General features: G+C 35.8%; 1 protein-coding gene across 4 annotated transcripts in view; it reads right to left on the bottom strand.

Moving 5' to 3' along the window:
- Window positions 1-26: 26 nt before the first annotated feature.
- toy (paired box 6 protein twin of eyeless) overlaps window positions 27-17,725 on the bottom strand; it is a 236,863-nt gene continuing 219,164 nt past the window's right edge. For all 4 annotated transcript variants that reach the window (XM_081737898.1, XM_081737899.1, XM_081737900.1 and 1 more), the window contains exons 9-10: window positions 16,620-16,831; window positions 27-3,255 (exon numbers count right to left, since the gene is read on the bottom strand). In XM_081737898.1, coding sequence (XP_081594024.1) covers window positions 3,167-3,255; window positions 16,620-16,831 — 301 coding nt within the window. In that variant the 3' untranslated portion in view covers window positions 27-3,166. The remainder of the gene's footprint in view (window positions 3,256-16,619; window positions 16,832-17,725) is intronic.

A 17,725-nucleotide genomic window follows, 5' to 3' on the forward strand; every position in this document is an offset into this window, starting at 1 on the left:
TTCTCTTCATAGTATTATTATTAATGTTATTTGTCTGCTTATATATATATATATTTGTTTTTGTTTTTTAATATTTGTTCCTTTTAAAACATGTTTGTTAAATTTTAGCTCTTCAAATAAATAAATATATCTACTGTCTTGGCGAAATTTGGCACTTTCGAAGAGCTACAACAGTTTATGTTTTATTTTTATGAAAAGGTCTGTTTGCGATTGTTCACTGTTTTGTTAATATGGCCTGACAGAAAGCATTGTTTGTGTTTCATTCTTTTGTGAACACTGTACTTTGTTTTCGTATCTTACAAGATGAAATGTTATTATTTTAACTCTGTTTTGTATGTTGATTTTTTTTTTTTTTCAAATTTAAATCCTTTTCTGTACACCTGACGAAGTTAACACTGCACATGTAGTTTTGTAGAAAACACTTGTCTTGAAACTTTTTTTTTGTAAAGAAAGAAGAAAAAGAAAATTACAACATCCATTATCATACCCTGTGGTCCGGATTTTAAAATACACTTTTCACGTCTTTCGTTAACCATAAGTAACAAGTTGCTCTTTGGTCCAAATGCTTATTTTAAACTAGATGTTTCGTTTTAAAATTATTTTGAAGTTTTTTATTTCTCACATTACCCATAATTTCTATTATTGTTCTTTATGTATGAGTTTTTCCCCTTTCACTCATTATCATTCAGTTACTGTTTTGAAATCAAGCTAGTTTTTTTTTCTATTTTGATAATTCTAGGTCTTTGTTGTAGGAACTGCTTACAAAATGTGATTTTCTCGACATTTTTATTATTTCTAATGAACCCTAATTAATTAAAGACACAACAGAACTGGGAATTTTTTCATATGTGATTTCTATTTCTTTAACAGTTCACGAACAGCATCGTAGCATTTCAACAATTGTGAGATTATCTCTAACGGTAAGTAAAATAACATGTAAAATCAGGAATTCAAACGATGTCGACTGAAAATATAATTTAAAACATTATTTAATCATTTATGTACAGGAAACATCTTATTTTGACCAACAACTCATTTTGATTAAACTGAATCAAACGCTTTAATCAAGTCGACAGTTTAGCAACATTATGGTTTCAAAATAAGACTACAAGTACTACATGCATTATTAGTTCTACCACGTACGGTTCTGCACTTATATTTTATAATGATAAAATTTCCTTGAAATTACAGATTTTGTCTCGGAATTTCATCTTCTGTTGGGAACTTAAAGCATCAAAAGCAATTACAATTAGTATTTTGGATCGCACTCTAACAGTAGATTCCGTCTTCATATCAGAATGTTGCTTTTTAATTAAAAAGGGTGTTAATACAATGAGGATTCAGGTGCTTAAGTACTTTGACTACAAATACAATCATTTTGAATCTAATTTTTTTGGCTAATATGAAAACGTTCAGATCTTCATGATTTAATTGCTTATGTTGATGATGCACCATATTCCAGCAAATCTAAGATCAGCCATATGCCATACATTTTTCATATTAAATGTAATGCAGTATGGATATTAACGAACTTTAATAAATATAGATAGCTTGTAACCTAAATAGCACACGAACGTCCACGGGACGTCCGAAACTGATTCGCAATGGAAAACGGAAATCCCGGGATCATCCGAATTTAGTCCCGGGACATCCATACGACCTGCGTGGGATATCCAGATGTCCGCTAATATCCGGAAAACAGGATATTCAACGGGACCTCAATGGGATGTTCACTGTTAAATCGTGGGATAATATAGTCCTAGGTTTGTCCAGCGTGGGATTTCCCTGGGATCTCCTATCCCATCCGGGACGTCCCGTAGACATCCTACGTGGAAATCCTTGATGACGTCCCATGTTCATGGGATGTCTACTCATTGTCCTGATAATCCCGGGAACTATATGGGATAATTGGGATCAAAATTGGATGTCCTAGGGATGTCATGTGCTATGTGGGTAAAATCAGATGAATCAGGACATTACGGGAGTGTATTGAGACAGACTGCATGCAGTGATTGCATCGCTTGTGAATGTCCTAAGAGAAGCTAGAAGTAGTGATTAAGATCATTTAAATGGAAGTTATCGAGTTTGTGTTTGACGATTACTTGTATCAAGTGCAAATAAGGTAAGGATTTTGTTTACAAACGAAATAAATTCAGACGGCATAACTCTAGAGGTTTCTTCGAACTCGTATTCTCCGATGTTCAACTTTTCGGATATCATGATTACTGTACTAACAAACAAAACAATTACAAGAAGAAGCGCTACAATGCTGTAAGTAAACTTGTACTACGGATTGTATTATAATTTGTTCTCTATTTGGAGAATTATAACTTACTTGTTCGCGTCATGTCGCTATTTTTAGTGAAATTATATTATCATTTGTTTTACATAACTATTTTTAAAAAAATCGTGCAGTTATTTTTTCCACTGTTGATGATGATGCTGACTGAGCTTCAGGCACCACCGGCAAATAAATTATTACTGTAATAATACATATTTCTTATTTATATATATATATTATATATACAGAGTGTTAATGAGCTAGGCCGACAAACTGTAAAAATCACAGCAAAATAACAAAATAGTTCATATGGACTTGTGGAGAAAAGTGCATAGTTCCGGAGTTGGGCCGTCCAAAAGCGTCGAAAAATGCATCACAGTACATGTTATTTTGAACACAAATAACTACGGTTCATCACAGTGTAAAGAAAATTACACATACGCTATCCAAAAACGCACACTTCAGTGATATGCGAAGAGTGTGCAAGTGATTCCCCAACAAGGCATAAGATCAGACATGCTTGGAATAAGTTCAAAGTAGGCAAAAAGAACCCTTGGCAGCAATGAACATATAATGCGTTTCCAAGAAGTTGGAAGTATTACGGACTGGTATTGAAATAACGTGTGTTCCTGTACATTTTTTTTACGTTTCTGGATGACCCTAGCTCCGAAATTATGCATTTTTCACCACAGGTCCATAGAAACATTTGTATTATTTAGATGTGAGGAATAACTTCCTGACAGTTTGTCGGTCTAGTTCATTTAACACTCTGATATTTCTATGTATATATATATTTGATATTATAATACTGAAATTCTAGGCCTGAGACAGAGGGGATTGGTTTTCCACTAATAACCTAGCATGTGGAAAACCAAAAAGCTGAGATCACTGTATCCGTGGCCAGTAGTTCGATGTGAGGTCAGGTGCTTGACTTGGTATCTGGACTGGTACTGACACTCCTGCAGAAATTACCCCTGAAATAGAAAGAAAATTATACGTAATTACCAGTGATTTAATGCAAGAACTTTAAGTTTTGATTTTTTAAAAAAAGTAAAAGTTGATGTGGTTCAAAATTCCATTCAAATACTTCTAGATGAAAGGCCTAACACCCAAGGGCGCCGATTTCTCTGTAAATTTGGGGGGGGGGGCATTCAGATGGTATATATATGATGATTTTAAGACAAATTGCATTCAAATTATGCCAAATATTGTATATTCATGAATACAATAGGGGGACCCACATTAGGTCTGGGGGGCGCGGGCTTCCCCCCCCCAGGATCGGCGCCCTTGCTAACACCGACAAGATGCATGCTGATATGGTTAATGTGCTGCATAATAGTTGCCCCCCCCCCTACCAAATGATAAAATACTGGTTGCGGGAAGAAGTATGAAAATGATCGTAGCTGTTACATATGCTGTGAAACGATGGCTTACTGACCGGACCCACAACCAGCCACAAAAGTTTGGGAAGCCATAAATATGATAGAGGGGGGGGGGGGAAGGGAAATCGTAACAATTCTAAACCTCCCTATATCAATAATTACTCACATTTGATATCCGTAATTCTCATCCTACCACTGCACATTCCGTTCCATATATTTATCAGTCTCCACAAACAGCGTACAGCAATGCAACGCAAAAAAGGCCAAAAAAAAAAAAAAAAAAAAAAACATTGCTATGCTGATTACCTCAAAGAAATACGTAAATTTCGCGTCGCTTCAACGCAAACGGCTAAAGGAAGTGAATGGGAATTATGATGAATTTATTATAACGAATCTCATAGAAATATATAAATTTGAATGAAAAGCTTTATATTTTACAGAATATTAAAATATAATTATTTACTCAAACACAAACACAATTTTTATTTAATACAAACTATATAACTGAAATAAAAAAAGTTTATCAACGTAATTTTATTTTATTTTTGTATTAAAAGAACACATAATGATACATTGTGGTTTGAGGGGGCCAAAACATTGTAGGTGTACCAGACCCCCGAGCCCTTATCTAGTTGTGGGCCTGTTGCTAACCACCTGCCACTTTTTATTTATTTATTTATTTATTTATTTATTTTTTACAAAGTGTAACAGCTCTAGAACATGGGTGGACGAAGTACATTTCTATAATGTGTAGCTTCGTAGAAAAATATATTTTCTTCTACACCAGGGACAATTACTTTTGAATACCCCTCGTGCTATGTGTGTAATTATTAGTAGTATGAGTGATACCGTTAGAAGAAGAGAGACAATACATACAATTTGCTACATAACATTGTATTTTTTTACATATACAGTACATACTGCTCGTAAATAAATAAGTAGTCTGTTTCAGCAAAAATTAAAAGCTATCATTATTATTGCAACGAATACTTTTTAGCGTCGTAAAAAATAACTTTTTTTCTCAAAAACTACGCATAAAAATTTACTCTGTAACGTGTCATTTTGTTCTTCTTCATCCAAAAGTTAAAGTTTAGGAATTAACAAGTGAGTTTCGTTTCACAGTGCGGAACTACAGTAGACTTCCAAACTCTGGGAATTCAATACTAAAATTGAAGTAGTCAGTGGCGGAGCACACTTTTGTGGGCCCCCCTGCAAAGTATAGAGAAGGGGCCCTAGTTGTAAAGCCGATAGAACTAAGGTTGAGGTTCTACTTCTTTAAATCATTATTCATCGCAAGACTTTGGGGCCGCTATACCTCGGCCCCCCCCCCGCACTGCGGGGGTTGCGGGCCCAGCTGCTACGCCACTGGAAGTAGTACATCTATAACTATAATTAAGATCAAAGATAAAATTTGTTCCTCGGACGCTAAATCCATATCAAACAAGACATTGCTCGCTATACCATACTGTTTTTGTTCTATGGCGATAGAACTTGAAACCGGAATTCGTTAATTTGAACCACTTCCGGATTGAATAGATGGTTAAAGAAGGAGATAGAGCCCACACTTGGGAGGCTGAATCGACTGTAAAACACTGCATCTCGATATCTCTTACCGTTTTTGTTCTACGAAAATCAGTATTGAAACCGGAAAGTAGTAGTAAATTTGAACCACTTCCGGTTTGGATAGAGTGTTGCGGGTTCTAGTGTCTATATTCTCTTGGCACCCTGAACCGATTGCTGGAAACTACTTGTCGCTATATGTTACCGCTTTTGTTCTATGGAGATAAATGTTGAAACCAGAAATGGTTAATTTGAACAACTTTCACTTTGAATACAAAGTTAACGGAGGAGATGCAATCTATGCTTGGAAAGCTGAATCAATTGCAAAAAATCGAATCTCGACATATCTTACCGTATTTGTTCTGTGGAATCGATATTGGAACCGGAAGTAATGTTAAATTTCAATTTGCTTCCGGTTTTGGTAGTGTTCGGAATAGTCATGGTTTCTTTGCCTTTAGACGCTACATCGTTTAGAAAAAAAAAAACTCGTTACGTGCTAGTTTTGTTCTATGGTGACAAACGTTCAAACCGTAAATGAATAATTTGGACCAATTCCGGTTTGAACAGAGAGTTAAAATAGGGTATCTCTTACTATTTTTGCTCTGATACCTGTCGACAGAAGGACGGACGGACGGACAAAGCCGTTCTATAAGACTGTCGACACTTTCGCATAGCATAGTTTGGAATAATTTTGAACTCTAATTTATTAATCATACTGTAATGTCTCGAATATAAACTCAATAGGTTCTGTCTTTCATCACCTTGTTTTTACTTACAGATTTAAAGCTAATTTACCTACTAATGTATAATTCTCCATAAATTGAGCATTGTGACCCCGTATAGCGTAGTCGCTAACGCTCTCGGTCCCTGGAGGTCCTGGATCCGATTCCCAGCGGGGACATTCGGTCGAAAGGTGTGACAGCTCTTTGAGGCCAGACATCTTGAGCGAGATTTTCCTGAGTTTTCCTCATTCACGCCAGGCAAATGCCGGGATGGCGCCTAACATACGTATAAATCCCAGGCCGTTACTTCGTCAATTTCCCGGATAGTGTGTTCGCCGAGTGATGTCATCCCTCATACTTCGCAGGCTTAGGCCGTAGATGCCGGTAATGTCCAAAAATATGTATAAATAAATAAATAAATTGATCATTTATTTAAGATCATAGTTTTCGGTGAAATTATAGATTTAAACTTAGTCGAGCATCTAGGGCATACTTGGGTTGGGTTCATGAAAGGGCACATGCTTCCTCAACCTTCATCTAGTATGCCCAATCTTGTCTAGGAATTGAAACGGAAGTTTCAGTAATTCAAATCACTTTAGAAATAATGTTCCGCAAAAAGTTTTCGGTGAAATTATAGATTTAAACTTAGTCGAGCATCTAGGGCATACTTGGGTTGGGTTCATGAAAGGGCACATGCTTCCTCAACCTTCATCTAGTATGCCCAATCTTGTCTAGGAATTGAAACGGAAGTTTCTTTAATTCAAATCACTTTAGAAATAATGTTCCGCAAAATGTTTTAGCCACGCTACGCCACTGTAATTCGTAATAATATAATTTTAAGTATGTTATTTCCAACAACAAAACAAAACAACTCGTGTTTCCAGGGTATATAGACAGTGGCGTACACAATTTCGTCAAGGGGAATTCAACCACTGAATCATATCCTTTTAGGACATGCGTGATTTTTGTATATACCTTAACATAGTTAATGTTTATTTTTCCATAATATGTTGCTCAAGGGGAGGTTAACTATCCTTTTGAGTACCCCGCTTCAAATATAGGGACATCTCTTTTTGATAGATCTGTCCCCTTTATTTTCCAACGGTATTGAGCGCTGTGTGCAGCGCGCAACTCTGAGATCCACAAAGACAAGCGGCAGACTTTATGTAGCACCGCACACGCAGTAAGTTTGTTCTCGGAAGCTGTGATTTTTTTCTTTCTTTTTTTATTTTTCAGAAGAAAAAAATCACAGTTTGAATTGGAAATAAGCTCCGGAATCATGATTCCGATTCCGATATGAACTTAGTCACTTTCATGATGCTTCTTTAAAATATCGGAAATGCAAATACTTTTTTCTTTTCTTTTTTTTTCTTTTTTTTTAAGTGTTAATAGAATGGTTAGTATGCATGCTGCTTGTTCGCGTGGCCCCTGTTTTGACTTTCGGTAAAAGTACAGATTTTTGATGCTGATCCAATGAAACAATCAGGAAACTAATTGTTTTAAGAGGTAGAGAATTCCGATCTGGGAAGCCCGAAATAAAATAAAGTATTTCAATAAAACTTGGCAAATATTTAAGCGTATTTCAATTAAACTTGACAATTATTTAAACGTCTTTCAATTGAATTTGGCAAAAATATAGACTATTTCAATGTAACTTGTCAAATATTTAAACATATTTCAATGAAACTTGGTAATTATGTAGACGTATTTCAGTGACATTTGGCAAATATTTAGACGTATTTCAATAAAACTTGACTAACATATTTAGACGTATTTCAATGAAACTTGACTAATATATTTAGACGTATTTCAATGAAACTTGACAAATATATAGACGTATTTCAATGAAACTTGGCAAATAGATAGACGTATTGCAAGGAAACTTGACAAATAGATAGACGTATTGCCATGAAATTTTGCAAATATATAGAATAAAACACGTAGAATTTTTCTAATACTTCTCATGCAAGTATCTGATTCTGGTACTTAAAGAGGCGTGCATATATTAAAAGCTAAAGACTTTTTAGGAGAAAAATTTGTGAACACTTTCCCCGATTTTATCGATTACGTTATATGCAATCGGAAACCTAATTCATTCTAAAGCTAATGATATATGAACCATAAATCTAGGACTATGAACAAGTGTGAACAGCAACCTTTTAAATGAATGTCTAGAATTCTTGAAAAATCTTATGCTTTTAAGAGGGTTAGAACCTAAAGGTTCATCACTGCAGAAACAGTGCAAACTAATCCAGTTAGGATTTTTATTTCTTCATCCCACCGAGATTTTCTTCTTTTAATCTTTTTACATGTCCTTCCATCCTTCTTTTCAGTTTTCCGAGAGCTCTTTTCCTTAAGAGGTTTTATACCTATCATTTTATTCATCCCACACAAGTTTTCAATTTCAGATAAATAGTTCGCACATCACAAACGTCTTGACTTGATCATCGGAGGACGATAAAACGAAAAAAAACACGAACACAATGTTGTTCAGTACATGCTCGCAAGGCCTGGAATCAAACCAGGGACGCCTTGTATAAAAGGTGAGCGCTATATCATTGAGCTGCCATCTTTCGGTTATTATTATTATTATTATTATTATTATTATTATTATTATTATTATTATTATTATTATTATTATTATTATTATTATTATTATTATTATTATTATTATTATTATTATTATACTTTGTACCACTATTTTCTCTTATTATAATAAGCTGTGAAAATGTCAGATTATTGCTCACTAAATCTGTGACAAATTTACTAGGAATTTTTTGCTTCGAAAACTTGTTATAGGTGAGAACTGACATTTTCATCGTAAGTGCTCCAATTGTCACAGGAACGATCACGTTAGCACATAAAAATAATCACTGTCACGGAGCACCGTTGCGAAAACTTGTGACACTGGTGGAGCAGCTTCTCGTAGGTAACTCCAGGAGTCGTCCGTCCTTCTTGAGAGCGCGAAGTCGCTGAGAGAGTGAGACACCTAGCGAACTCTAAGAGAATTATTTATAAACTGGGCGTCGCTGCCGGGGTCTACTTTAGTTAGACATTGACGAGGTAGTTTTAGCTTTAACATTCCGGAGTCTTGGTGCCCTGACTCGCCACCAATTAGCGAGAGTCTGGAGGGGAAAACACGCGGCAGATACACAACAGGTGTCAGAACATACCATCAAAATCACGCTTCAACAAATGAGGAGAGAAATTTGTATAATTTAAAAGAAACACAAATTTCATTTAAATGTTTTCTTTGAACATTATTTACGGAGTTTCAGAGCTGCTATCAAGAATATTAACCCGACCAGATTGTTCGTGCATATTGAAAGATCAGACCCGCAACTAGAGGGGGTCTAGGGGGCCTGGCCCCCTAAACTTTTCATGGCCCCTCCAGACCTCAACACAAAAAACATAATTTAGATATGTGCAAGAGAATTTTTAATGACTTGCCCCCTAACATATCAATGACCCCCCCAAACCTGTGTGGCTGGTTAAGGGCCTGTCAAAGATACGAGCACAGCACTAACTTGCTGATACTGATCGATCCATTTATGGGATTCGAACCCAAGAAACCATGATTACGAGGCGTGAATTTCAACTACGACTGCTTGATTGGTTCATTTGGAGTTTGTCAAATAATGCTACGAGAGCTTCAGCACTCTTTGATATTATTATTATTATTATTATTATTATTATTATTATTATTATTATTATTATTATTATTATTATTATTATTATTATTATTGAGTCGAGTTGACTTAAGTTGATTTTAACGTCCCTTTCAGCAGCGAGGCTATATGAGACGGAACCTACTGATTAACGTGGAATACGAACCACACGAGCTCCCGTCGGGAATCGAATCCGGGTCTCCTACGCCAAAGTCGCGTACGCTAACTGCTTAGCCACGGAGGAGCTCGATAATAATAATAATAATAATAATAATAATAATAATAATAATAATAATAATAATAATAATAATAATAATAATAATAACTCTTTTTTGGTTTAGAAATGAGATCAAAGATCGTCCTTACTATCGAATTTTTTGTTCGTCACATCGAGTAAACAAGATATGGTTATAATTTAAATCCACACTAACCATGTTTGTGTCATATTGGTCTAAATAATCTGGACGATCTATTTCTATGTAGCCCTTGCTGTTACAAGGATAACACATTTTCCTAAAAGAGGAACATTTGAGGTTATTTTTGAAGGGCATTTCTTTAAAAATATTTACTGTCCAGACATTGGTCATGTCGCTACGGCTCTTTTATTAATTTCTTACAAGATGCAAGATATGATGAAGTAAACTTCATTTTTCGTTTCAAATTTATACGAACTGCTAGAGTATATTCTCCAAGAAATGTTGCCGTCACTCCTTTTGTAGTTTGATTCACATTTCTTGACTTACATTCTGGCAACCATACTTCATCTCTAGTGTCCGCATCTGATTTTTGATCCATAAACGAAAACTAATATTTCGCCATTAGGAAGAAGTTTGTTTCACTTTCGAGAAGAACAAATTATAATAATTGGGAATTGGAGTTGAGAGGTAACGATCTCATGAAAGTAAATACGGAAAGTTGGATGTAAGAAGCAAATTATGTGCGAGGGAATAAATTGATTGTATTGCTCATCATCCTGACTTTGGATTTTTCAGATCTTTCTTCAGTCTAACTGAATGAATATCGCGGTGGCACGTTTACCATAGACACTGGCTGACTCCTTTCACATATTCCCGACTCCTCTACCCAAGGACCCTAAGCCATTGAAGCCTCAGATTCATAAAGACTGTCAGTTCTAAAAAAAAAAAAAAAATTCTGCATAAAATTGTATTAAGATTTCAACAATTTTACTTGACAGCAGGCAGGGACGTACGCAGGGGATGGGTCCTGGGGGTTCTGACACCTCCCCCCCCGAAATGTCGACTTATGTGTAAATTTAGCCTAATTTTAGGCTCAATTTTAGGAATTTTAATATAAAATACGCTCATATTAAGTTTGGACCCCTCCCGAAATAAACTCCTGTGTACTCTACTGACAGCAGGAACCGCGGTGGCTCAGAGGTAGGCCGTTTACCTCTGGTGCATAGGGATCCCTGATTCGATCCCAGCTCGCGCCAAGTGTTGAGGACAAACACCGGGGATCTCCCGTTTCCTCCCACTTTCTTCATTACACCATTTCATTCATTTCTCATAATCACCATCTCCTTTAGCCTAGCCGGCATAACCGTGGGACGTAAAACTCAAAGATTTTTTCAACTCAACTAACTACCTCAAGTTGGCTCCATGTCCGTAAGTTAAACGTTTCTAACTAAAGTTGAAGATTTTTTCTTCTTTTGAGCTCTTGAATACCTTTGCCTAGTTTGTCAGTTTATTCCGGAACACCCTGTAGAGTAGTCCTTCAGCGTTTATTCATCATTCACTCGTTGTGCAACTATTTCTTTTAATTAAAGATAGTCTACGTGTTAAATTGTTCTTTTAAGGGGAAAGTTACGTTAAAATGTGCACATTCGTAAGAGAGAATCTATCTTGACTACGCCTTTGTTCCTTATTTCTTGTATTGGAAGTTGAGCAAAGCTTATTTAATGGAATAGCACTCATTGGCTACTTTCAAATCTCTACGCTACTCGACCAATCGCGTACGTGTATGAAAAATAGCTGCTATATTATCTGAATACTAAAATAATGTAATGACAAGAAAGATATTATAAAGAGTGTTTTAAAACAACACCGACATCGTTTCGTTTGGGAGGTGATTTTTGACACCAAGATAAAACAAAAAGTATAGACCAACCTGGGTGCACAAATACTTCCTTTGGGAGTTACAGGCTGCCAAAGACATGAAAAAGTTGAACTAAAGGCCCATTGCTCCAAAACTATTGAACCTACCGTAATCGGGTCTAGACTTTACTTAGGAACTAATATGTGCCTTATCCAATAATCCATGTTTCAGAATCCTAAGATACTCACGCAGCAAGCACGTAGCCAGGATTTCGTGAGGGGGGTGGGGGTCCGTGACATGAAATACTTTGGTCATCACAAAAGGGGCTCGATCACTCTAAGCTATTTTACTGGGACATATATTGGCCAGGATTTCGTAACGGGGAGGGGGGAGTGACAAGACATTCTGAAGGCCCAGGAGTTCGACCAATCTAAACTACTTTACTATCAATCTAAACTACTTTACTATCAATCTAAACTACTTTACTATCAATCTAAACTACTTTACTATCAATCTAAACTACTTTACTACATTGGTTTGTTAGGACAATAAAATGAGGATATGTTGGCAAGTATTTTAATAACAAATTATGAAAAAGATTTTGCAATATTTACGTCCTTCTCTTTATTCAAATATAACAATTTTCCTTTCGTTATGACCTCAATTATTATAAAAAGTACATACTGAATACTGTCTTCTAAACTATCTTCTAATATAGATAAAATAAAGAGTTTGTTTGTGTGTTTGTCTGTCTGTTTGTCTGTGTGCGGCCTGAGGACCAGACGAGTGAACCAAGAGTTACCAAATTATGGTCAGGGGTACCTTGGCCCAGGCCCCAAATCAAGATGAAGCACTTTTTCAAATTTCGAAACAGTGGGGTCTCAGGGGGGCGTTTACCGGGACCGGCTTGGGAACCAGACAAATTGACCGAGAGTTACCAAATTTTAGTCACGAGTACCTTGGTCCAGGCTCCAGACCAGAGTTAAACGTTTTTGTCGAAATTCGAACCAGGAGGGTCTCACGGGGGCGTTTACCGGAACATGTAAAAGTAATAGAAAATGACCGATATTTATTTATTTATTTATTTAACAATCACTAGATACAGCTCAGAGGCCATTTTACATTGGATATCCAACAACATTAACAATGGAAAGGATTTGGGAAGGTATCGACCAGGGCCTGTTCAGTAGGTGCCATCCCGACATTTGCCTGGTAGGACTGAGGGAAACCCTGTAAAACCTCAGTCAGGATGGTAGGCAGCGAGATTCGAAGCCACGACCTCCCGAATGCGAAGCCAACGCTCTACCACTTGAGCTATTAGTGCCGAATTCATATTTTCGCGGTCGCTGAAATCAATGGTGAAACTCCAGTCGCATTAACTTCCGAATTCCCGCTATTCGGCTCCGGGCCGGGAGTCACCGGAGGGGGGTGACATACCAAGAGATGTAAAAGTAATCCAAAATGACCGATATTAGTGTCAAAACCCTAGTTTTCGCGGTCGCTGAAATCAATGATGACACTTCCATTAGCGATGACTTGCAAGTATGCGGGCCGGGAGTCAGCGGGGGGTGGATACCGAGACATGTAAAAAATAGCCCAAAATGACCTATATTAGTATCAAATCCATAGTTTTCGCGGTCGCTGAGATCAATGGTGATATTTCCACAGGCGTTGACTTTCAAATACAGCCCCTGTGCGAAGCATGTGTATATTCAACTAGTTTTACAATATATGCGTTCCTTTCTGTGTTAAATCAAATTCTAATATAACTTTCTTTTAACATAATTTTTTGTTTTTATTATTCCGTCAACTACTGTCGGTTCCAAATGACAGGTTAAAGGAGCAACAGAAAATTGTCCTTGAAATAACATGTTTGATACTGCAAGGATGCGATGACGAAAAGTTATGATTAAAAATGTCCACGCTGTTACACAACGGCACTTATGCTTTTGAAAGCTTGAAATTTCCCTGACTAGTAGCAGGAATTCTGAGAATTCCATAACTTTTCTTGAAATTTCAACTTCCCTGACTCTTCCAGAATACCTTGCTTACCTCGCCACCATATTGGGGCAAGTAATACAAATCTCCTCATAAGAAAGATTAAGCAAAAGCTTCCTGTAGTTTTCTTTTTAATTTTTAACGCTGATCCTTCTTTTTGTCATTTCATTTTGTTTTATCCTTCCTTAATTTTTTCATTTCTGGTCTCGAAGGGAGGGGGGTCCGGACCCCCCGAACCCCCCCCCTTGGCTACGTGCCTGCACGCAGCAATTTTTATAGAGGGAGTTTGGTTACGGACATATAAATTGAAGTACTCGTGAAGTTCCTAAGTGAAGTTTTGATCCGACTCCAGTAGATCCCATAGTCTTCGAGCTATGAACCTTTAAATTTCAATTTTTCATGTTATCGGCATCCTATAACACCGAAAGGAAGGCTTTATGCATCCAGGCTGGTCATATATTTTTTTGTCTTATTTTGTTGTCAGGAATCACCTCCCAAACGTTGTCGGTGGTTTTCGAAACACCCTGTAAAACGGGACAAGTTTCAATTATAGTTTTAAAAAAATAAGGTAAAAAATATACTAAACACGAAATTCTCATTCATTATACTGAAAGTTCGAAATTCGTTCAAATGAAATGTTTTAACATACATTAAATTAGAGAAAGGGAAGTAGCCGAAACGGTACTTCGCAATTGCGAACAATCATTTCATTATTGTAGTTTTCGTTACAGCGACATTTTACTGTATTACCAAGCAGAAGTGTCCCCGTTGCAAAAGTTGGACGACATGCAACCTAAAACACAGCACGGTCGTTTGGGTTGTCTAACATGAGGGGCTTATGAGGTTATCAATAAATTGTGGGCGCTTTCTCCTCCCTTAGAATACGAATTTTTAGAAAAATCTAAATAGCCTATACGATCTCTTCCCTGCAGTTGCCTAGAAACAACCCAAACTAACGGTGTGGATTTATGTACGGGACAAGCAAACATATTGCTACACTTACACGATTCCATTGTTTAACTATACATTTCATATTTATTGACTGTAAATTCATGTTGAACAAATGTTGATTCTCCAGAGGATATACAGAGGTTGATTCACTTATATTTAGCCATATTTGAATGTATCATCTTTCTATTAAGGGTCTTCACTACAGCGAAATTTAAGTACCGCTAATTTTAGTTTTTTTTTTTTTTTTTTTTTTTGTAATATCTTACAAACAAATAAAAATATTCGAAAAACAAAAATGTAGTGAACTAGACAATACTATTTTGCATGTGATACCTTTACCACAATTCACCTATCTGCTTTTGGTATGCCGCTATTTACAGAACCCGCAAAAAATGCTAAATCTATCTACAGTTGCAAATCGAAAACAGATAGGTGAGTTGTGATAACGGTATCACATGCAAAATCGTATTGTCTAGTTCACTACGTTTCTGCTTTTCGAATATTTTTATTTGTTTTGAAGATATTACAGAAAACTCTAAAATTAGCGGTAGTTTAATTTCGCTGTAGTGAAGACCCCTAACTGCCGTGTTTCCACCACCAGTTGTGTTTGATCTGCTTTCTACCTCTACTGACTATTGCTTGCCATCGGAGTTTCCATTACAGGATACCGCGTTGCAGCTGTACCACTGCCCTTTACAAGGTATCCACAGACAGGAGACGGTATGCGACTCCACGAAGAGACAGGCGCCGCTTAAGGATGATTTAAAGGGACAAATGTTGGCGATAGATGTTACTACAGTCTTCGTACCTCTCTCTCTCTTTTTTTTTTTTTTTTTTTTTTTTTTTTTTTTTTTTTTTTACCTTTCACGAAAATTTACAATTTCTCTTACAAATTTCAACCTAGAGACTCCAAATTTTTAAAGAAGGAACTTCATAACCTATCAAAGGTAACAATCCGTGCCGATTTTTTTTTTTAATTTAGAATTTTCTTCATTATTGAAATAGTTTCATTGTTAAAGGTTTGGATGTCCATTCCAACAATCAAGCTAGTTCAACAATGAAGAAAATCGGCACGTATTGTTGCCTTCGATAGATTATGAAGTTTCTTCTCTAAAAATTTGAAGTTTGTAGGTTGAAATTTGTAAGAAAACTCGTGAATTTTCGTGAAAGATAAACAATACGCTAGAGAGATACGAAGACTGTAGTGACATCTATCGGCAAAACTTGTCCCTTTAAACTAACCTTAAGAAGTCTGATAGCGCAATAGTCCATTGGGCTCGCCCGTGGACAGGGATGTCAGAGAAGGTAAATTACCGAAATTCCAGTTTCCTTCCAATATGGTGATAGAATTCCAGAGATATTTTTACCGTGTGACTGGATGCCTTGTCTTGGTGCAGATGTCTGAAAACCAGGACACTCAATGCGAATAGACACTCAAGACTTCAAATTTCTAGAGAAGGAACTTCATAACCTATCGAAGGCAACAATCCGTGCCGATTTTTTATTTAGAATTTTCTTCATTGTTGAAACAGTTATATTGTTAAAGGTTTCGATATCAATTTCAACAATCAAGCCATTTCAACAATGAAGAAAATTCTAAATAAAAAATCGACACGGATTGTTGCCTTCGGTAGGTCATGAAGTTTCTTTAAAAATTTGAAGTCTGTAGGTTAAATTTGTAAGAGAAATCGTGAATTTTCGTGAAAGGTAAAAAAAATACATGAGAGAGGTACAAAGACTCTAGTGACATCTATCGGCAAAACTTATCCCTTTAAACCAACCTTAAACCAATGTCTTCTTTTCCCTATTGTTTTACTATTTCTGGGAGGGAGAACGCATGGACTAATATTCTGATTTCACCTTGTACTTACTCGTTGCCAACCATACGTACTTTGCATGCTAATACGAAAACACTGTATCAAATGGAAGATTTTCTTTTTAAAACACCTGATTAAAAGACAATAAAAAAAAGTTAAAAGAAATACAAATGAAAGCGAATTACCTGTTCCCGTTCCTGCCCCAGAACTTGTTGTGCTGGCTGCATAAGACGCATGTGTGTTTACAGAGCTTTGTGCAGGGTTACAGGCTGCTCTGGAATTATAGGTAGAACTGAGTGACGATAAGGGATCATGAAACATGTAAGGATAACCGGAAGTTGGGTCTCGCTGCTGTAAACAACTGCTGCTCATACTACTCAGGCTAGACGACATCGAACTGAAACGACAAAGAGAAACAAGAAAATATTATTAATTACGCAAGAAATAAATTCAATATACGAGGTATGCTTGAAAAATAAAAGGATAAACTACTTTATTTATCATTATAAATTATAAATTATTTCAAAATAGTCCTTACATGCCATACATTAATACAAGCCTGATATTTACTAATTTATTGAAATTTGAAATAAATAGAGATTTATTGATATTTGAAATAAATAGAGATATCATTGAACATATTACAGTTAAAATGTCAAAAAAAAAAAAATTAGGTTTGGACTAAAATTGAATCAAATATGACGACAGATTATTCTCAAAATGGAGCAATTCAACGAGGGTTATTTTAACTTTTAAACAAATTTGCTTACTTTTTAGGATAAAATTCTCCTTATACTGAATTTGAGTAAAATCGAATCTGATTTATCTAATTTCTAACTAATTATAACAATCTATGTTTCTCGTGTGATTTTATTTAAATTATGAACGTTTTTTTGTTAAGTAAAAAACAACTTTGTAAGCAAACATTTTTTAAAAAAAATATCGAAAAGAAACAAAAATTTAAAAACTTAAAGGTTAGCAAAATTAGGATTTTCTTTTTTTAAATAGTTTTTGTTAATTAGTAGAGACCGGATGTTTAGGCACTAAAAACCTGGAAAATAGGCAGGCAAATAGGCACTAAAAATTTAAAAAATAGGCAGTAAAATAGGCACTAAAATGTAACTCGAAATAATGAAGATAAATACTCAATATAATTAAAAAAAATAGATTCAAGTCATAGATAATGTTCAAATAATATAGAAACATACTTCTTTGTTAATATCTTCTTTTATTGTACATATAAAAAAGAAGCATGTTATGCATTCCATATATAGTGGGAGAACATAAAAGA

This window comes from Thermobia domestica, chromosome 14 (genome assembly GCF_964235325.1).
Source record: "Thermobia domestica chromosome 14, izTheDome1.hap1.1, whole genome shotgun sequence".
Taxonomy (NCBI): Eukaryota; Metazoa; Arthropoda; class Insecta; order Zygentoma; family Lepismatidae; genus Thermobia; species Thermobia domestica.